The 22,673-nt window shown below is 40.7% G+C and overlaps 2 protein-coding genes across 2 annotated transcripts in view; one reads left to right on the plus strand and one right to left on the minus strand.

Annotated features, from left to right (window-relative positions):
• Positions 1–6,808: 6,808 nt before the first annotated feature.
• On the minus strand, positions 6,809–11,042 carry LOC103278926 (tetraspanin-7-like). The gene is made up of 2 exons (XM_008111218.3): positions 9,623–11,042; positions 6,809–9,287 (listed from the first exon to the last, which is right to left on the minus strand). Exon 1 carries the CDS (start codon positions 10,386–10,388, stop codon positions 9,660–9,662), a length of 729 nt encoding a protein of 242 aa, XP_008109425.1. The 5' UTR covers positions 10,389–11,042; the 3' UTR covers positions 6,809–9,287; positions 9,623–9,659.
• An 8,567-nt stretch (positions 11,043–19,609) lies between these two features.
• trabd (TraB domain containing) overlaps positions 19,610–22,673 on the plus strand; it is a 35,264-nt gene continuing 32,200 nt past the window's right edge. Inside the window, exon 1 of the mRNA XM_003221312.4 lies at positions 19,610–19,824. Coding sequence (XP_003221360.2) covers positions 19,693–19,824 — 132 coding nt within the window. The 5' untranslated portion in view covers positions 19,610–19,692. The remainder of the gene's footprint in view (positions 19,825–22,673) is intronic.

Genomic DNA, 22,673 nt, shown 5'->3' on the forward strand with positions numbered 1-22,673 from the left:
AGCTGCATGTACTGTATGTGTGTAGGAAATCCACCACATACAGAATTTTTTAAAATCAAGGCAATTGCTTTTGTGTTGCTGTCCAGTAGATGGCAATGTTCCTCATTTTCAGATTGATCAGTTACTTTCTATGTGTAGACCATTCATTTCAATTTGGTAGATACAGTAGAGTCTCACTTATCCAACGTTCTGGATTATCCAATGCATTTTTGTAGTCAGTGTTTTCAATATATCATGATATTTTGGTACTAAATTCGTAAATACAGTAATTACAACATAACATTACTGCGTATTGAACTACTTTTTCTGTCAAATTTGTTGTGTAACATGATGTTTTGGTGCTTAATTTGTAAAATCATAACCTAATTTGATGTTTAATAGGCTTTTCCTTAACCCCTCCTTATTATCCAACATATTCACTTATCCAACATTCTGCCGGCCCGTTTATGTTGGATAAGTGAGACTCTACTGTAATTCAATACAAAATACAAAAACCCAGAGATTTTCTAAGTTGTTGAATCAAGACTAATGCTACTGAGAGCCTTTTCTCACATTTTCTCAAAATGTACATATAGCTTTTCATGTCTGCTAGGGTTGTTAAGTTTTTTTTTTTAGTTAATTTTATTTGGTATTAAGTTTACAGGCTTTTTATATCATTTGATGGGTCTTGTTTTGATGTAATTTGTTAATATGTCTCTTTGTTGGCATTCAATGTTTGCTATATGTGTTGGAAATCACCCTACGTCCACTTGGGGAGATAGGGAGGTCTACAAATAAAGTTTTATAATAATAATTATTATTATTATTAGTAGTAGTAGTAGTAGTAGTAGTAGTAGGGGGTTTTTTTTCGTGTCAGGAGCAACCGGAGTTGCTTCTGGAGTGAGAGTATTGGCCGTCTGCAAGGATGTTGCCCAGGGGACGCCCGGATGTTTTGATGTTTTACCATCCTTGTGGGAGACTTCTCTCATGTCCCCGCATGGAGCTGGAGCTGATAGAGGGAGCTCATCCGCGCTCTCCCCGGGTGGGATTCAAGCTAGATACTTTTCTTACAACAGGTCCTGGAATCCGATCAATGTGATCCCAGATCAAGATAGTTGGACTGAAAATCCAAACTAGTTTCATTTTCAGTTCAGCCAGACAGATCCTGGGCCTCACCAAACCACAAACCCTAGAATTCTGCAGGAGGCAGAAACCAGATTTAAAGTGGATAATGTGCAAGTGTGATGAAGCCCCTTGTAACGCCATTGTCAGGACCCAGGCTGCAGAACACCAATAACCATGCGCAGAGGCCAGACTCTATCTAATATCTTTATTAAAGAAATATATAAAAACAATAAAAACAAGTGAAGAATATAGTTCAGAAGCAGACCTTTCAGAAGAGGTCAAATATAGTCCAGAAATGTATTGTCCAATATAAGATATTAGAGTTCAAAGTTTTAATCCACTTGACCGAAACACACACTTTGCCAAGCAATAGTGTGGGGAAATAACAGAGTCTTTATAGTCCAATGAAGCTTGACAACAAGGCTGGAATTAAACTTGATTCTTGACTTGATCCAAGACTTGAAACGAGGCAAACATGAAGCATGAAACAAAGTCCGTGGCAAAACGTGAAACAAGGCAAGGCTTGAAACTTGATCCGGGAAGCAAGGAACTGGGATTACGAAGTCCACACACGATCTCTCTCCTCAAGCTGATCAATTGACTCCGCAAAGTTCCCCTTGCGACAAACACCTCTATTGGGTCTCGTTTTCCCGCCAACAGAACACTTTCCCTAGAGAACGAGAAGCGAAACCCAACTCTGTCCAGATGCATGACTCCTTAGAATTTCCCAAGGGAAGCAGACCTAATCAGCTAGTTGTTTGGCAGCGATTCTCAGGCTCTGGCGATTAGCCTCTCTGACTCCTCTATCTCTAGTATAATTGTCCCTCCGGGAAAACGGGGGGGAGTTCTGCCCAAGGCCTGTTTGGCTGAATTCTTGAGGGCAAACATCCTCCAGGTGGAGAGGCTCCGGCTCTGGCTGAACCGGCGAAAATCCCATATTTTCCTCTTCGTCTGCCACAATAGTACTAGGAACAGGACTACAAGGCCCATGAGTCATCACAGCCATCGAGTCCAAAGCACTGCAGCTAGACCAGAGCTAAGGAAGTATATAACTCTCCTGCTGAAATAACGTCAGTGACTATCAGTCTTGCTTCTGGGCAGAATTCAAAGTGCTAGTTATTGGCAGTGTGGGTCCAACCAATGTTTCCCTATATGGGCCTAATTCGGTTTTAAGATCTTCAGTCCAAGCTTTCTTTCAGTCCCACCAAGTTTGCAGACTGGGCTGGTGAGGACCTGACAGAAAGCCTTCTCAGTGGCTATTCTGGAGACTATACTTTTTTCTGAGCATTTCCAGATGAGACTTCTTACACACACACACCCAAGCCACTTTTTCAATTCTATTTTTCTTCTCGTTAACAGGTTTTCTATTGCAAGTTACAAGCTTGAAAAGGGGGTAGAAAAACTAGGGCAGGGTCATAGTGGAAAGTCTCCATAAAATTCCACAGTACTGATCCATTATCTGGGAGGAGGCCACAAGGGGGCACTAGAGAGAGAAGGGTAGTTCATTTTATGGGGGTGGGGGTGGATTGAAGGAGGAAAACCATTTCCCCTGTTTTTCTGTTATCCCCCCCCCCCCCCAAATCTATGTCCCTGTCATGGAAGCAACCCTTATTTGGGATATGGGAAATGGGGAGGCAGCATAGCCAGTGAAAATGGGGGGGGGGGGGGGGATTTTTTCATCCTTCAACTCCTCCCCCCCCCCCCAAATAGACTATCCTTCTATTTCTAGCGCTCCCCTTGTGGTCTCTGCCCGGATAATGGAACAGTACCAATTCCACAAACGAGGATGGGTAAATCTATGATATAAACTTTGTCTGGAAGAATTAGGCCAGCTTGTTTCCAAGTCTTGCACTCCCTTTTTTGCCTGTGCTTTATTGCTAAGAATACTTGCTTCACTGGCATTTCTTCAGGATTAGATAAACACTTAATCACAGAGGTGTTGAGGGATGCTTGATGTAATTGGTCTAATTAGTTGTGAAACATATGGCATTAGACACAAATACCTACTGTGAATTTGTGCAAGGATATGCATACGCTCATGTGTGTGTTTGCATTTTAATTTGAGAAGTATTTTGGGAAACACAATATAGGAACTCTAGCCTGGAAAGTCTCTGAAATGGTGTGTATGAGTAACATATGGCGAGATAGTAAACATGGATTTTTTTTAAAAACTGAACTGGGGGAGAAAAACAATGTTGACTTGTTCCATATGTTAGTAACTACATATTCACAAATGCATTTATTTTTACCATGATTAGATTTTTTTTAAAGGCTACTACAAGATGCTTGCAGGAACCCCGGTGACGAAGTGTGTTAAAGTACTGAGCTGCTGAATTTGCAGACCGAAAGGTCTCAGGTTCAAACCCCAGGAGTGGCGGGAGCGGCCGCTGTTAGCTCCAGCTTCTGCCAACCTAGCAGTTCAAAAACATGCCAATGTGAGTAGATCAATAGGTTCCGCTCCAGCGGGAAGGTAACGGCGCTCCATGCAGTCATGCCGGCCACATGACCTTGGAGGTGTCTATGGACAATGCCAGCTCTTCGGCTTAGAAATGGAGATGAGCACCAACCCCCAGAGTCAGACATGACTGGACTCAACGTCAAGGGAAACCTTTACCTTTACAAGATGCTTGCATTCTCCCTCTGATCTCATTTACCAAATCAAATGAGATCAGAGATAGCTAAACTTAAAAAGTCAGTCTTAATTCACTTGTTGTTGAAGCTAATTTCTGTCAGAAATATTAAAAATTAACTAGATATTTTTAATTATTAAAATGTGAGTCAAGCACCAAAAGGGTTAAATGGATGCAATGACTCAGCAAACACTGCAGTTCAATATAAGCAGTTGTGCCTGTCGCTTAGTCTGCCTCAGTGTTAGTCAGCCACAGTGAGAGAAGATTTCTGTGTTAGTAGGCTGCAGTGTAAGGTGGGCCTTTGTATAAGAGGGCCTCAGTATGCGTAGGTCCCAGTGTGAGAGGGCCTCAGTGTGAGAGGCCTTAGTATAAGTAGGCCTCATGAGAGAAGCTCCAGTGTGGAGGCTGCTGTGTGAAAAGTTAATGTGTGAAGTTCCTGTGTATGTTCATTGTGAGAGGAGGTTCTGTGAAAGCAAAGCTATTTATCAGCATGAGAAAGAAGCCCAGCATGGAAGCAAAGAAGAAGTATAAAAACTTCTTTATAGAGAGTTGATATGGTGGGCCTTCAAGTCCTTTCTGGCTTATGGCAACCCTATAAAGGGATGGTTTCCCTTTGCCTTCCTCTGAGGCTGAGTGTGTGACTTGCCTATGGTTGCCCAGTGAGCTTCCACAGCCAAGTGGGATTCGAACCCTGGTCTCTGAGGTTGCAGTCCAATCCTTAAACCCTACTTGCTTCCACTGGGGAGAGTCCAGTGTTGAAAGATTTGTTCAAAAAGGACCGGATTGCAGAAGGAGAAGGCAAGAGTTGCCAGGTTCAGCAACGGAGTCTCAGCACCACACCAGATGGAAGCCAGTTGACTTGCAGAAACCGCCAGGATTTATTTGTATGAGGCACTTAAATTCTTTATTAACGACACAGCCTTCAGAAAGAGTGCTGCAACATTTAACAATCCCCCCACAAATTAAAGCAAGAAGAATTCCAAGGGAAAGAGAAGGAGAGGGAGCCCAAAGCACTCAAAACAATGAGGCACATCATTTCACCAACCTTCTCATTTTCAGAACTGAGATTCCTTTAAGGTTATACTTGAGAATTTACTTGGATAAAATTAAAAGGGGAGGGATCACACTTTTAATGTTGTGGGTAAGTATTTCTTTATTATGCACTCTCATCTCCAGAATAAAAATACTTACAAGAATTAATCTAAGTCTTTTTCTATGTAAATTCCATGCCTTTTTAGTTCTAGTCTCAATGGGGAACAAGTATGCTCCATCTTCTGACTGACTAGTTTCCAGATACCGGTTAAGCATCCCTTATCTGGAATTCCAAAATGTAAAATACTCCAAAATTTAATATTGTTCTCAGGAGCTAGTAACTCACGAGACAGTAACACTTTTGCTTTCTGATTATTCAAAATAAACAAACTTTGTTTCATGCACAAAATTATTCAAAATATTATGTTTGCAATTAAATTCAGACTATCTAGAGAGAGCACATGTGCCAAATGAATCTGGCTTACTGCATTGTTTTATGTGGTCTGCAAGGCTTTCAATGCCAGGGAAACATTACATTTGTACAGTCTCACAATTACCAATGGCATTTTGCAGGCAACCATAGGCTGATGTGGCCCTCGGTGAAAATGTGTTTGACACCCCAGTATAGATTGTATGTGAGGAATTAATGAATTTCGTGTTTAGATTTGGGTCCCCTCTAAGGGTGCATCTACATTACAGAATTAAAGTAGTTGGACATCACTTTAACTGCCATGGCTCAATGCTATGGAATAATAGGGGCTGCAGTTTTACAAGTTCTTTAGCCTTCTCTGCCAAAGACTGATGGTGCTTCACTGAATTACAACCTCCGTGATTCCATATCATTGAGCCATGACAGAGTGGTGTTGATCTGCATTAATTCTATTAATTCAAGATGCAGCTCCACATTGGTCTCACCATCCAAATTATATGGAAAGCACCAGACATCATTGCCTATATCACAAAGGTTATGTATCATTGAAGGCTAATGTTGGGATGGTCCATGCCATTGTATTTCCAGTTTCTATGTATGGTTGTAAAAGCTGGACAGTGAAGAAAGCTGATAGGAAGAAAAGCAACTCAAGTGTGGTTCTGGAGAAGAGTTCTACAAATATTGTGGACCACTAAAACAGACAAATACATAGATCCCAGAGCAAATCAAGCCTGAACATTCATACTTTTACATATCATAAGATATGACTCAGGCGAAAAGACAATTATTCATGGTAAGGTAGAAAAAACTAGGAAAAGAGAAAGACTGCATTCAAGATGGATAGATTTAATCAAGAAAACCACGGCTCTGAGTCTGCAAAACCTAAGCAGGGAACCTGAAATTCTCACATTCAGAGGATCACCATAACTTGAAGTCATTTGACAGCAGTTAACAACAAATGAGGATAATACTGAGTAAAATGTTTGAAAATATGATTAGACAAGGTCCTGCATCACAGGTTTGGAGGTGTGTGTGTGTTTCCCTCTTTCCTCGCCAACAGTGCCAAATGTACCCTGCTTTATGCATGGCCAAATGTGCCATATTTCAAGCATGGGTTTTTTTTTCATGAATCCCACTCATTTGGGGGAGGGGAGAGAAAGCGGAAGGGAAACATGTGATAAAAACAGGAACAAAATCTAAGTGTACGTCTTTCTTGCAAGTAATGAAATGGAAACATTTCTCTCGCTAATGCAGCCGTGATAACTCTGTTACAAGTTGTAATTTTTTTCTACTGAGTTCGCAGGAAATTTGAATGTTGAAGCAGGAAATCGGAAAATTGGGTTACATTCTGATCTGTACCTAGATTAGCACAGTGCTGTGTTAAGACAGCACTAATGGTGAGAATGGACTCGTCATATGAGCCTGTATTTTCCTGTTCACCAGCACCACAGAACCCCATCACTCAGAATGGCTGACTGGCTTTTAAGATGGGCTTCAGGAGTATTTACAATCATGGCAATGGTATTGTGATAATAAATGTGAATGGGGAACAGATATGCAATCATAAATCTCACTTATAACACTGAAACTGACTAATAGCATGATGACCTGGTTTCCTTTAACAGGACACTGCTGCGCCTATTTATTGTTTATTAAAAGTATTTATTGATCTTCTCCCAGCCACTCATCCTGCTGAGGAAGAGAACACAACAGATAAATACAGGGAATTTTAAAAAACTAGCCTCACACAGTCATGCTCTAGGTGCACACTCTATAAAGAGATACAATCAATTCACACAACCCGAAAGACATACAACAACCCCAATTCACATTTCTCTAGAAAATTGTAGAAGAATTGTAGAAGAATCTACAAGGTTCAGTAATATATATTACAACTTACATTCTTTAGTACCATGACTACTACTATCCCCTTGGCCATTTCTAAACAATACAAATAAATAAGCATTTTCCATGCACAGAAAAATTTCTTAGCATCTGCTCCATTTATTCTCAATGAAGCACTGGTGTGGATATGAGTAGGCTTTTCTCTCACGCCCACATGCTAATTTCTATGCATTGTGAGGTAAAATATATTAAATACAGAGAAATAAAAATGTAAATGCAACTACTCATACATAACCTAAAGCAATATTGTGACGTCCATGTGACTTATCACTCATACAAAAATGCTTTCCATGGTTGGTGATAATGATAAGATACTCCTTTTACATTTTAAGGCATAAGCCTAAATATCACAGATTAAAATATCAGAAAAATAATAAACTTTACCCAGAATAACTGTACAATATGATCACTGTATTTGCAGAATGAATATCTAAAATTTTACTTTACCCATGTCTGGAAAAAACAATCTCTCTAGACATCCATCCAAGTTGGATGGCATAATTTTAATATTGAATGTGATGTTTTTAAATGTTAATATGTATTAGTTTTAATCATTCTATTTTATAAATAGGGTAAATAAATATATATTTTTAGTTCCCACAGTGCAATTCTATGATATGCTTTCACTAGAAGTCATTCCTTTCAATAGGGTTCATTATTATTTTTTTCCACAATAAGTCCCATACAAGTTTGAGGCCTGTACTGTATATTCTTTACCCATAGGTAAAAATGTATTATGAAACTGCTCATAGTTTGATATCTGTAGGATAATTACGGTACTGATTAGCAGTTTATGCTTGATTAGCGTGCTTCCAACACTTACTGCTAGAAGTATCCAGGGGGAAATTCTCCTTGCTTTGGCTTTTAATAATAACTTTGTCCCAAGGATCCTGAATTCTGGTTCTCTGATACTACTACATCTGGACTGTGAAGGTTCAAGTGGATTGCCAGAAGCTGGCGGTTCACATTCAGTATAGATTGCTTTTCAGTTTCCCAGCTATTCAACTCTCTTTCTTTTTTATATATTCTTTCTTTAAAATAGAAGCCATCCTTTCCACATTATTTTTCACAGGCCATTGGGTACCTGTTATTCCATGGCATTTTTGCCCCCAGCTTCAACCTAAGACTCCTAATGTTTATTGCAACTAAACTGAACAGCTACCAAATAAGACTGTGGACAAATTTGATAAAATTAGCATATCTAGAAAATCGCAAAGTCTGACAATAACCATATAGGGCTTTTTCCCATTTAAAAGATGCAAACTGTGTAACTCCTGAATAGGGCAAAACACAGAGAGAGGCGTTGCTCCATCAAGGGAGAAAGTCCATGTACTTATCCAAGCCTCGCTTATCCAAGTTTCTGGATTATCCAAGCCATTTTTGTAGTCAATGTTTTCAATATATTGTGATATTTTGTGATATAATTCATAAATACAGTAATTACAACATAACATTACTGCGTATTGAACTAGATTTCTGTCAAATTTGTTGTATAACATGATATTTTGGTGCTTAATTTGTAAAATCATAACCTAATTTAATGTTTAATAGGCTTTTCCTTAATCCCTTCTTATTATCCAAGATATTCGCTTATCCAAGCTTCTGCTGGCCTGTTTAGCTTGGATAAGTGAGACTCTACTGTATAACGTTTCTGGCAGTAACAGACATTTGGAGAGAGAAATTCCCTTGCAGTTTGACAGGTTTTCACTGACTTTTGCCAAGAATTAAGTTTTCTATCACATTGAGAATGTACAAAGGACCCTTTGAGCTTCTCTTTCGTAAGCCTGAAAGCTGCAATTTCTAATTATTTTTCAAGATTAGCTCATTCATGAAACATCAAGGCTATCTTACATCATAAGGAAATATATCTCACTTTATCTGGTCATTCATGGCCAGCTAACAGATTGCAAAAAACACTGGCTTCTTTCTTAAGAATATTTTTTTATTTTCACACTTGTGGCCCTTAATTACTCTTCCCCTCCAGAAAGTTAAGAAAGGCATCAACAGCTGCCCCAAGAAAACAGAGATGTATTGTTTTCCCTCTATTGATATGAGCGAGTGGCTTTAAGTAGCACCCAACTTGAGGCAGCTTTGCAGGTAGAAAATATTTCCTTTTTCATGCGTGGAAGAGAACAAAAGACAGGTAGAATTATAGTCTTGCCGACATTCCAGTAGTCTCGAGGCAGCTAAAAGGGAAGCCAGGGTGGAGATGGTGAGTAGTGAAGAAATATTGAGAGAGAGAGAGAGAGAGAGAGAGAGAGAAAAGGAGGCACAATGTCTCTTTCTTGCCAAATAATAATAGTAGGGGACTCACTTAGTGGTTCTCTTGCAGAGCAACACAAACAGCAGGGTGAAGAAAGGCAATGAAGCCGAAAGAAACAGCTTTCATTAGGAGTATGCAATGGACGTGAATGTTTGATGGCACTACATATTAGGTAAATTTGACTTGAATTTTTGGTCTTGTGCCTTTGCAGGGAGGATGATGGCAGCATTATTCAAGGGATGGAAGAGAACACAGTACCTTTGAATGAGAGAAGAAAAGAACTCAGTGCTGTGCATCAGATTGAATGAGAAACACCACCTGATGGGATTCGGGCAGCCAGCAGGCTAGTCAAGATAATACCTACTACCTGCATGACTGCAACCCCAAGTCCAGCTGTGGCAATGTAGAACATATTATCACTGACAAAGTGAGAGATCTTGGTGAAGCATCCATCGTGGTAAATGCCCCAGGCATCTGAAGGGAGAGGACTGTGCAGGCAACCTTTGCGTGCCCTGCAACAACTCATGGGCACTGAGCTGTTGGGTGTTGGTTTTTCCATCGACCAGGGTGAGGAAAACCAGTCGCGGTAACTCTCGACCCCACAGCAGTTCAAGGAGCGTTGAACAGCATCCAATACTTCTGTCTTCCCTTCATCCTCAGTGTAGGAACGTATGGCTTCCCAAAGCCCATTCTGGAAGCCTTCAGCAATATCCTTGCGATAAAGCAAATTGGAGAGCCCTACTGCTAAGCCAGCCACCAGCACAGCGAACTGAAAACTTCCATAAGTGCGCAATAGACAACGGTGTTCAGTGGCAGCACTGTAGCAACCCAAAAAGCCCCAGACTATGACAGCAGTGCCTGTAGTCAATAAAATGAAGGGGGTATTGGGGTATTCATTGGTAGACAACACCAAGTAGGTCTCCAGTGAAAGTTTTGCCCAAATACCAATGATCAGCATTGTTAGACCTGCTGCCCAGAAGACGAAGCTGAAAGCCATGAGATAAAGCTTGAGCAAAGCCACCATAGTACCTCTGTGGATGATCAACAGTCAAATCCGTCTGTGGTGAGAAGTGATTTGAAGGTGGTGATGCTTAGATGCTTCTAATCGAGGTTCCCGAGTGCCACCTTAAGATGTTTTGTTAATGTTATGCTTTGCCTCCACCTTATGAGCTGGATGGAAGCTCTTGCCTTTGCTGGAGATTTCTGAGAAACATAAAATGCTTCCAAAGAGTGTTTTTGGCCGGTGATGATGATGATGATGATGATGATTATGATGATGATGATGATGGTCTTTTGAGGGGTTCAACAGTTCTTCTTCATGGTGGATATTATTGCAGGGTTCCCAGGGCAATTACGAAGAATGGGAGCTCTCTGCCTCCTTCGTTCTCAAAAACCAAGTTATAAATCCCTTCTTCTTTGCGGTTGGCACCACCAATGTTTGGGCTTCCAGCAGAATAAAAGGAAAATTCCACACCAGTTGAACTGTCCCTCCAGTCAAACTTTTTGCCCTTCAAGTCTTGACGTAAAAGTTGTCTGTGGCACACCAAAGGCTCTCAAAGGGAGCAGAGAACCGCCTTCTCTCTGTGCTGTCACTCAGCCACTCCAGAGCCCCTCCTGTCATAGGGTCTCAAGTTGCATACTCCACCTTGGTATACCAGCTGCTAATTCACTTGTCCAGTCTTTGCTTTCCCTATTCTATTCTTTTGTTGCTTCAAGATTGCTTTGCACTTAATTGCCACAGAGAGTAGATTTCATTGCTTGGCTTCGCAGTAGTCTGTTCTTTGTTTTTGTTGTTGTTTTGGGTACTTATTACCTGTAGAGATATGGGGTTTTTAAAAAACATAACACATCTTTAGTTGTTATTCAGAGCTGAAAATCACTACATTTTGCAGTCTCTCCCAGACAGTGCTAAAACATGCTACAAGAAGCTCCTATTCCTGATTCCCAAGCCGGTGAAATGTGTTTCTTAGTGCACTAGATGCCAGTAATATGTGGGATAGAGTAATATGTAGGATAGAATAATTCTAGATGTTTTCCATTTTCAGCATGGATTCTGTTCCGCAGTTGCTTTTTCTCATGTTCAGAATTTTATGGGAGGTTAAGATATCACTAAAAAAAAGCAAACACTAGGAACCCCGGTGGCGAAGTGTGTTAAAGCACTGAGCTGCTGAACTTGCAGACCGAAAGGTCCCAGGTTCAAACCCCGGGAGCGGCGTGAGTGGCCGCTGTTAGCTCCAGCTTCTGCCAACCTAGCAGTTCGAAAAGATGCCAATGTGAGTAGATCAATAGGTACCGCTCCGGCGGGAAAGTAACGGCTCTACATGCAGTCATGCCAGCCACATGACCTTGGAGGTGTCTACGGACAACGCTAGCTCTTCGGCTAAGAAATAGAAATGAGCACCAACCCCCAGAGTCAGACATGACTGGACTTAACGTCAGGGGAAACCTTTACCTACTTTACTAAGATATCACTGGTTTCCATGTGTAACTTTTCTGTGTTCCACCACGGCTCCTTCTATACTTGTGTTCCTTTCTCAATACAATTTCTGAGGAGGAAAAGATGGCACCAGAAGCCATCCAAGTAGAAACAGCAACAGATAAGGGCTGTCAGAATAAATTGTTAAAGAAAAGAGAGTATATTGTACAGTTGTAGTGTTCCGTGATAATAAAAAAGCTAAGGAGCTGCATTATTATTAAATACAGGAGAACTTTAAAGACCCAGGATACATGGCAATATCATGCAGTTTTATGGAGATAGATGAAAGCCAGACATCTATTTTTAGACTCTGGTTTCCATGTATTAATCTAAGAAATAGAAATTCCCTTTTAAGAAACCTAAGAAGTGTGTGGAGATAATGATTGCTGAACTGAAAACCCAACCTTTTGCTGTGTGGGATTTCAGGGTTGTGACATAAATAGACTGTTTAGATATCCTTTTGATAGATTTAAGGCATAATAGAGACCTATATAAAAAGAGCACTGTTTTCTTTGAACTGCAAGTCAAAGAAAATGAAAGGGTTCTGCAGCTGGCAGCACAAGATTACTCTTGGATGCAGTATATTTCCAATTCTATTTCTGCATCAATATATCAAAGACTGGTCAGGAAGATAATTTTAAAACTGACAGTTCTTTTTATTCTACAGTGTGGTGCTGAAATATCTCTCCAATGTATTAAATCTAATTGCCCAGGTACCATTGTGTTCAAGGCAAGCTTTGCTTCAAGGCCCCAACTACACTGTCATATAAAATCCAGATTATCTGATTTATATGGCAGTGTAGATTCATATAATTCAGTTCAAAGTAGATAATCTGGATTTTATATGGCTGCATAGATGTGACCTAAGAGTCACCACAGGCCAACTGTCTGACTATCTTGACTAACTGGAAAGCATGAAAGAGTGGTTTAGGTGCTCAGCTAAGCCAATTTCAATTTCTGTTTATTATGTTTAAAATTTCTTTTTATTGACAGAATTTTAGAGAGTTTTGTAAATAATATAAGCTATATCTAACGAACTGAGGTTTTCTTTCTAGTATTTGAAATACGGAACTTATATTGCAATAACAAAAATAATTACAAATAAAGAGAGAATAATATACGGATTGAGCATTCCTTATCTGGAATTCTGAAATATAAAATATTCCAAAATTGTTGACATGGGTGATTGAGATAGTAACATCTTTGCTTTCTTTTCTTTTTTTGTTCATGTCAGGAGTGACTTGAGAAACTGCAAGTCGCTTCTAGTGTGAGAGAATTGGCCATCTGCAAGGACATTGCCCAGGGGACGCCTGGATGTTTGATGTTTTACCATTCTTTCTATGAGCTCAATGTACACAAACTTCCTTTTATGTCCAAAATTAATCAAAATATTGATTATAAAGTTCCCTTCAAAATATATATAAAATATACCTGTAAGTGAATGTCTTGTTTAGACTTGGGTCCCTTCTCCAAGATACCTCTTTGTAATAATAATAATAATAATAATAATAATAATAATAATAATAATAATAATAATAATAATGTACATATGATATATGCAAATATAAATATTCTAAAATCCAAACTTATTTTGGCTCCAAGTATTTAAAATACAGGATACCCAGCCTGTACTTTATGCTTCTATAAAGATGCAAAATGCTGCCTGGAAAAAATGACAATCTATATTGGAGATCAGCAATTTGTGCTATTCAGAGTAAAGAGAAGAAATGTGCATGGTTTAATGATTTACGCATAATGGCTGCTTTAACCTCAAAGCTGAGTATTTTATCCAAACTGTCAGAAGTTCCAGACCTGTGCACAAGATTTGATTTGATTTGATCAAATACCTAAGACTGAGGCTGTCTTGTAATATTTCCTTCATGATCAAATACATAAGCAGAACCCAAAAGTACACCCGTATCCATAAGCAAATAGCCTACAATGTGGGTTCAGGACAGAACTGAGCTGGTGCCGAGGAACAACTTGTACAGACCTTCATATCTAGCTATCAGTTTCATTAAGCTCAGTTTTTTTCTATCTTTGTCTAGCTTTAGATTGAAGAACATGACTCTTTATTGCTCGTTCCACAAATGTTGAAAGACCATCATCCTCTGAAGTCCAATTAATTCAGGAAGAGGGCGAATCCACTGTCACTGAAGATTGTAACATTTTTTAAATTCATAAAATGGTCTCTGTGTTGGAAATAGCAAACTCCCAAGCCTCTCACTATTTATTTGTTAATGTATATATTTGCTAACTGTATTCTATATGTATGCTGATTTGCCAGTTTGACTTACCACTTTGGTGTAGGAGGAGTTATAGACATCTGATTGTACTGAGCATGTTCAGACTCAGGACCCCATTTTGTATTCACCTTTTGCATCAAGAGACAAAACCTTTCCAATGCTAATTAGGGTGATTAACTGAAACATTAGTGCTGGCTTCCCAGTGACAAAGGACTCTTGCCACACCCTGGACTCTCCACAGATATATATTCTTTCCTTACCTTACCTAGTTTATCCATACCTCACAACCTCTGAGGATGCCTGCCATAGATGTGGGCGAAACGTCAGGAGAGAATACTTCTGGAACATGGCCACACAGCCCGAAAGACATACAACAACCCTAAAAGGTTTTTAAAGGGAGTGTACGAGCAACTACAATTACAATTATAAACAATCATCCTCTGCTAACCAAATATATTTTTGCAGTGGCATGTCTTTATCCTTGGCAGTTCAAAGACATGGTTCTTCAGTTTAACAGCTGAGTTACTTGTGTGCCATTACATGAATGCTTGCGAATATCACTTGCTCAAAGAGTTGACTTCTAACAAGGTCATGCTTTTCTTGATTAGTGATTTTCAAAAGGTGGTCTCCACATATTCATGGAGATTCACATTTGCCAAATGGATATGTGACCAGAGACTGGGCACAGTTATTTTCCAACAGGTTATGTCCAATGCCCTGTCCATTCATAGAGATAAAGAAAACAGCATTCAACACAATTCAGAGGTCTTTCTCTGTTCGCTCAGGCTCTTCAAGGCTGGAGAAATGTGGCAAGATACCGTATTTAGGTGATAAGGATATAATAGGTCTAAAGAGGTGGTAGGTCTCACTGGATGGAGATAAACAGGATGCAGCTTCCTTAATGTAAGAATTTTGACAGACCTTAGATGCATCTACACTGTAGGATTAATCTAGTTTGACACCAATTTCACTTCCATGGCTCAATGCCATGGACACATGGGAGTTTTAGTTTTACAAAGCCTCATCAAACTATAACTCTCATGAATCCTAAGCACAGAGACATGGCAGTTTAAGTAGTGCCAAACATACACACTACCAGCAAACCCTGGCATCTACACTGCATTAATTCTACAGTGTAGATGCCAGGGTTTGCTAGTACTGTGCATGTCATGGGGACAGCAAATCTGTGTTTTAGGCCAAATTTGGAAGGACCTGTCCAAAATGCTACTCCCTATGAAAATGAGCATAATGTCTCTTGTTCACATTTTGAAGATATTTAAATAATGTGTGAACTATGCCAGATTTGGGAAACTAGAATATGACAACCCCAATCTTAGAAGGTTGCAGTTTAAGCAGGATGACTACCTTCATTGTTAGAATAATCTGGATTGGAGCACACAATGCTCAAAAACAGATTTGGATGTTGACTTCTACTGAAGAGCAGGCTAAGACTACAGTCATTCCTCCACATTTGCTGTGGTTAAGCATGCAGGACCCCCAGCACAAAAGTGGGGAAACCACAAATTAAAAAAACACTAATTGTTTTACCTGAGACAACACAACTCTAGCATCAACATCTGCCAGACATTGACCATGAAGTTGCACTACAAGGTTTAGAGATTCCTAAAAAGATGTTCTCTCTAGAAATCTCTAGTGCCTCGTGCATGATTCTATGGTCAACTTCCTGCAGATGTTGAATAAAACCACACTGGAGAAATGATACATTCTTTAGATAGAACATTTTTAATCAAATTCATAAATGATCAAACCCACAAAAATCAGTCGGAGGTCTGATTGGAGATAGTCACAAGTTTTCAGAGCATCAATATATATTGCTTGAGTTTCTTAGAGTAAAGGCCTTTTGTAAGGGAAGTCATCCCCATAATATGAACATAGTAAGAAATCAAAATGCAAATGAAGATAGATAATTCCTGCATATGTTTACATCTGTGAAGTGTCAGAGGATTTGCTAATACATTTGACATTTATGTGACTGGTGAGAACTATTTAATTTGTTTCATCTGAATAGCAACGTTATCTAACTACATCTGCATAATGACAAAATTTGGGTTTTTTTCATGTCAAGAACGACTTGAGAAACTGCAAGTCACTTCTGGTGTGAGACAATTAGCCGTCTGCAAGGACGTTGCCCAGGGGACGCCAGATGTGTTACCATCCTGTGGGAGGCTTCTCTCATGTTCCCACATGGGAAGCTGGAGCTGACAGACGAGAGTTCACCCCGTTCCCTGGATTCAAACCGCCAACCTTTCGGTCAGCAGTCCTGCCGGCACACAGGTTTAACCCATTGCGCCACCGGGGCTCCTATCTAATGTGAGTAAGTTTATATTTATCAGAGAGAGAGAAAATATTTACAGATTGATGCTGTAATGAATCATACTCAAAGATTGCCCAGAATAAGCACATTTGATTCAACATTACTAAGCTATTAAATCCAGATATGAATTGTCTGTAATATATAATTATAGCTTCCAGTAACAACATTAACTTTCCTTATGATGAGTCATTAAGAGTTGGAAGCCAGGAAAATACTCCATATTAGCCTTGAAAGTTGATTTCTGAGCGATGATAGATTTTTCCCAAAAGAAATTCCAGCTAGAAAACCTGCTTGTTTACAATAACCCAGTGGTGGTTTCTTTTAAAACAGTGATGACGCTTTAAGGGAAAATATTGTTTATTTAAAGGACACAGGTCAAAAGCAACCAAACACAACCTTCAGGACACAGATTTTTGCAATGTTTTGTGGGAACATGTAGCTTTCAGTTCATTCCAAGGACTGAAGAATGTGGAGTCAAACATTCACAGGTTTATTATAATTTGATCTGTATCAACTGCATGTAATAACTAGATGTACCTGGTTTACTGTGCAGTGCTATTGGAAGAGTGCCATTTATTCTTTGGTTGTACATGGTCCTAAAAAGAAAAATGCTCAGATCTTTCACATTACAACAAAGTTATCCCTTAAAAATCTATGATATATACCCAAAGTTTTCTTTAAATGAATATTTATTTTGTTCCATCATTTTCCTCTTTCATCACTGGGCTTTCTCTGGTCTTCATTCAAGCTTTCCATCACCTAACTTCCTCTATACCGGGGTCTCCAAACTAAGACCTGTGGGTCGTATGTGACCCTTTAAGGCCCTATACTTTAGACTTAAGGTCACCCTAAGTCTAAAAGGACTTGAAGACATACAACCACAATCCTAATTAACTTGACTCTCTTATTAGCCAAAAGCAGGCCCACACTTCCTATTGAAATACTGGTAAGCTTATATTGGTTAAAATGACTCTTCGTTTTAAATATTGTATTGTTCTTCCATGTTTTTTGCATTAAAAATAAGATATTGCCATGTGCATAAGGATTCATATTTTTTTCAAACTCAATAATCTGAGAGACCATGAACCAGCCCTTGGCTTAAAGTGTTTGAGGACCCCTGCTCTATGCAGTCAAATCTCACAAAATAAACAAATTAATGAATAAAATTGTTCTTTCCTGCAATCTCTAAGTCCTCCAGCACGACTGGAAGAAGTTGACTTTAGACTCGCACTGGAGGACCTAGAAATTCTTAGAGAGAATGTTTTTAATCAAATCTCCCAAACTCAACAAATGTGGAGGGATGATTGTATTCTACATTGGACAAACATCTCAGTGCAAACTATATTAAATGGCAGTGTAGATGGGGCCCATGGTTATATCCACACTGCAGAATTATAGCAGTTTGACAACACATTAATCGCCATGACTCAATGCTGTGGAATCCTGAGATTTGCACCTTTGCGAGGTATTTAGCTTTGTCAAAGAGCCTGGGTGCCACAACAAACTACAGGTAACACTGCTACTTCTTTGAAAACTACAGCATTAGCTCATAAAGGGATCTCCACTGGGGGGCAATCTTGTTAATGTTCTGAAGAACATGATTCAAGCAGTGAAACAAAACTGATTACATTGTGGAAGGAAAGCAGAACACTTTGCAAACCAGAATGTGGAAGATACTGATATTCTAAAAGTGATTCACAGATGAGTAACTTTATAAATCTATATAACTTTATTAAACTCAGTGCTAAGGAATCATTGGAGTTGTAATTCTACAAGCTCGTTTTCACCTTTCTGCCAAAGAGTGGTGGTGATGTTATTGAAAAATTGGATTCCCCTTCCGAGAGATGGACTTGAGATGAATTCCAAAGTCAAATATGAAATTTATTTTATTTTTATTTTAATAGAGTTACACAATCCTGAAAAAGCCTCCTCACATTTTAAGAACCTGGGATGGCGACATCAATGAGCCAAACCTTTTTCTTTTCCACAACTGTGATGTCTGGTGTGTTGTGTTCCAGAACTTTGTCAGTCTGGATTCGAAAGTCCCACAGTATCTTTGCGTGTTCATTTTCCAAGAGTTTTGCAGGCTTGTGATCCCACCAGTTCTTTACTGCTGGGAGGTGGTACTTGAGGCATAAGTTCCAATGAATCATTTGAGCCACATAGTTGTGCCTCTGTTTGTAGTCTGTTGTATTATTATTATTATTATTATTATGGTCCAAAGTGTCAAATTGCATTAATTCTACAGTGTAGATGCACCCTGGGCTGTGCCGCTGCTGGCTAGTAACCAGCTGCAATAAATCACTACTGACCGAGAGGTCATGAGTTCGAAGCCCGGGTCGGGTTAAGCACCTGACCATTAAATAGCCCGGCTTGCTGTTGACCTATGCAGCCCCAAAAGACAGTTGCATCTGTCAATTAGGGAAATTTAGGTACGCTTTATTTAACTAATTTACAACATCATAAAACTGCCAGCAAAACACGAGGAAAGGAATGAGGAAGTACAGCCGCTACTGGACAGTGAAGCAACAGCTCCCCCTGTGGCCGGAATCGTGAAGCTGGAAAAAATGTTAAATGCCTCTGTGTCTGTCTATATATGTTGTTTGTCTGTTGGCATTGAATGTTTGCCATATATGTGTTCATTGTAATCCGCCCTGAGTCCCCTTCGGGGTGAGAAGGGCGGAATATAAATACTGTAAATAAATAAATAAATAATGTAAGGAAGGCGTCACAGGCTGTCTGGAGCTCATTACAGAAAAGTCGTTCATTCATTCAAATGAAAACTAAAATCCCGCCTTTCCATGAATTAAACGTGACGTATCTCAAAAGACTGCACTGAATGGGGATACAGGTTATGGGCCTGCAGCCTGCCTCTCTCCTAACTTTTCTTCTTTTTCCTCAGAAAGCCAACAAGTCCACAGTTCTCTAAAGAACAACTTCCATTGGCCATACAAGCAGCACCCTGTCCTAGACTCAAAAGACTCAAAGGTTGGAGACGCTTTCATAACGCCACAGCCCCACTTTCTGATCAGTGTCGTCGCTAAGCCGGAATACAAGGGAGGACACCAAAGCACCCGAACTCTTTAACCAAAGACAGAGAACATAAGCAAAAAATTGCACTGCACCGCGGGAAATGTAGTCGGCTGTTTTGCTTTCCGGCCTTCGCCGTCGGAGCAGGAAGCGAGCACAAAACTACGCCTCCCAGAAGGCAACGCGGGGCGCTTTCCCTCCCGCCTCCTCGGGCTCCTCTCTCCCCGCCCTCCCTAGATGAATGACTAATCCAACATGTTGTGGCTCTGATGTGCGGCGAGTATCGGGAGGGCTCCTCTTCTCTGCCCCCCCGGCCCGCGCGGGTGCTGCTCTCGAGTTCCGGCCGCGGTGGTTCCCGAGCTGGGCCGGCGAAGTAAGTGAGGGAGCGGGCGAGGCGGGAGCTCGAGGGACCAACTTGGCCCCGGAGGGCGGCGTGAGGGAGGAAGGGGAGGAGGAGAAAGGGGGGAGACATTTGTGTTGCACCTCGGCCACTTCGGGCTGCTCAGCAAGGACAGACCCCCCCCCCATGTTGAAGAGAAGGCGGCGAGGGACATGGGTTCCCTCCCTATGTCTTCCTCTTGCCTTGGAGTTTCTTTGGAGGTGGGCTTCACCCAGGAGAAGTTTTCCAGCTCTGCCTTGTTGTCCTCCCTGGTGGCCAACTTTGTTCTCCCCAGTTTCCCCACTTCCAGGCCGCTTCTGAAAGGGGAAGCTGCTTCCAGAGCCGTGGCACATTTCTTTTGAAGTGTGTTGTGTCTTTTTTGAGTGGAAACTTTTCCTGGGCCTCCTTTTGTCACCTCAGAAGCTGACGAGGCACTTGGAAAGGAAGGAACAAAAGCCTCATGGGAGGTGATCTCATCTGCCTCTCCTGCCGCCACTCACTTCCTCCACATTTGGAAAGTGTGTCAGGTTTGGGAATACGTGTCCTCAGCATCCCTTATCCCAGGCATGGGCAAAGTTGGGCCCTGCAGGTGTTTTGGACTTCAACTCCCATAGCTGCTTAAGCGGCTGAGGGGGGGAAAGAAAGGGCCTGAGTCTGTTAGGAATTGTGGGAGTTGAAGTCCAAAACACCTGGAGGGCACAACTTTGCCCATGCTTGCCTTATCCAGAGTCTTTCCAAGTCTGAAATATTCCAGAATTGGCCACATGGGTGGCTGAGATGGTGGCAACTTAGCTTTTGGATTGTTTAGAGTACACCAACTTAGAGTTGCTGCGAGTTTTCCGGGCTGTATGGTCATATTCCAGAAGCATTCTTTCCTGATGTTTTGCCCACATCTATGGCAGGCATCCTCAGAGGTCTGCTGGAAACTAGGCAAGTGAGGTTTATATATACAGTAGAGTCTCACTTATCCAACATAAACGGGCCAGCAAAATGTTGGATAAGCGAATATGTTGGATAATAAGGAGGGATTAAGGAAAAGCCTATTAAACATCAAATTAGGTTATGATTTTACAAATTAAGCACCAAAACATCATGTTATACAACTAATTTGACAGAAAAAGTAGTTCAATATGCAGTAATGCTATGTAGTAATTACTGCATTTATGAATTTAGCACCAAAATATCACGATGTTTTGAAAACATTGACTACAAAAATGCGTTGGATAATCCAGAACGTTGGATAAGCGAGTGTTGGATAAGAGACTCTACTGTATATGGAATAATGTCCAGGGTGGGAGAAAGAACTCTTTGTCTGTTTGAGGCAGTAAGCAGCCAGACCTTGAAGCTGCAAGGCTATTCAATGCTAATCAAGTTGGCCAGTTGCAACATTCACACTTGCCTCGGGCAGACAAGAGTTCTTTCTCCCACCTTTAACACCCCGCTTGCCTAGTTTCCAACAGACCTTACAACCTCTGAGAATGCCTGTCATAAATGTGGGCGGAACGTCAGGAAATAATAATAAATTTTATTTCTACCTGCCACCATCTCCCTGATGGGACTCAGGGCAGCCAACAAAATACGGCGAGGTTTTACAGTGTAAAACATTCAAATTCATAACATGCAGTCATAGCTGCAGATAAAAATAAGTTGTTTCAATTGACATAGTCCAGTGCCGACGTGATGCCCACAGTAAGTCCTCAGACTAATCCTTAAAAACCTACATAAGATCAAAGGCTTGCTTAAAGAGCCATGCTTTTAAGCTGGAACGGAAGGCTTAAAGCAAAGGGGCTAGCCTGAACTGATACTGTGTTTAAAATCACCATCAGGCTGTGCGTATGGACTGTATGAGGGCAAACAAACCGAAACTTAATCCAGACACAACAGAGGTGCTCCTGATCAGTCGGAAGCCCTATCAGGGAATAGGGGTCCAACTTGTGTTTGATGATGTTACACTCTCCCTGAAGACATGGGTCCACAGTTGGCATTGAATCTGGAGGCCCAATTTTCTGTAGTGACCTTAATTCATTAAAACGTTTGCACCAAGTGCATCAGTTCCTTAAGAAGCCAGATCTGGCCATGGTGATACATGCTTTAGGTCTGGATTGCCATAACATGCTCGTCATGGGGTTGCCCCTGAAGAGTGCTCGGGAACTTCAGCTGCAGCCAGATTGTTCACTGGGGCTGACTACATGTGGGCAGAGCCTTGTTGAAGCATCTCTACTGGCTGCCAGTCTGTTTCTGGGAACAATTCAAAGGTTCAGGCTATTTGAGCACATCTCCTTGTACGAACCTGCCTGGGCCTGGAGATCTTCAGGAGAGGCCTTCTCTCTGTCCCACCTCCCTCTCAAGCTTGGTTGGTGAGAATGAGAGAGCAGGCCTTCTTGGTGGCTGCCACGCAACTCTGGAACTCCCTTTTTCCCAGGGAAGCTAGAATGACCCCCCCTCCCCATCCTTCTGGAAGCAGCCGGAAGACCTTTTTATTCAGACAGGCTTTTGGAGAGGAAAGATGTTAAGACCAAACCAGGGGGTGCTGTGTTTTATGTAGTTTAACAGATTTTTAGTGGTTTTAATGATTTTATTGGTTTTAATTATGTATTTTTAACAAGTCTCAAATTTAATTGTCTTTTAATATTTATATACTTTAGGTTTTAGTTTATATATTGTGTGGTTTTAATTGTCAGCTGCTTTGAGTCTTCTTGAGAGAAAAAGTGGGATACAAATACAACACACACATACATATACTGGTATACAGGCAGTCCCCAAATTACAAACACCTAACTTAGAAATCACTCACAGTTAAGAACGGGGCTGAGAGAACAGGAAGTGAGAGACATATACCCCTT

This window comes from Anolis carolinensis, chromosome 5 (genome assembly GCF_035594765.1).
Source record: "Anolis carolinensis isolate JA03-04 chromosome 5, rAnoCar3.1.pri, whole genome shotgun sequence".
Classification (NCBI taxonomy): domain Eukaryota; kingdom Metazoa; phylum Chordata; class Lepidosauria; order Squamata; family Dactyloidae; genus Anolis; species Anolis carolinensis.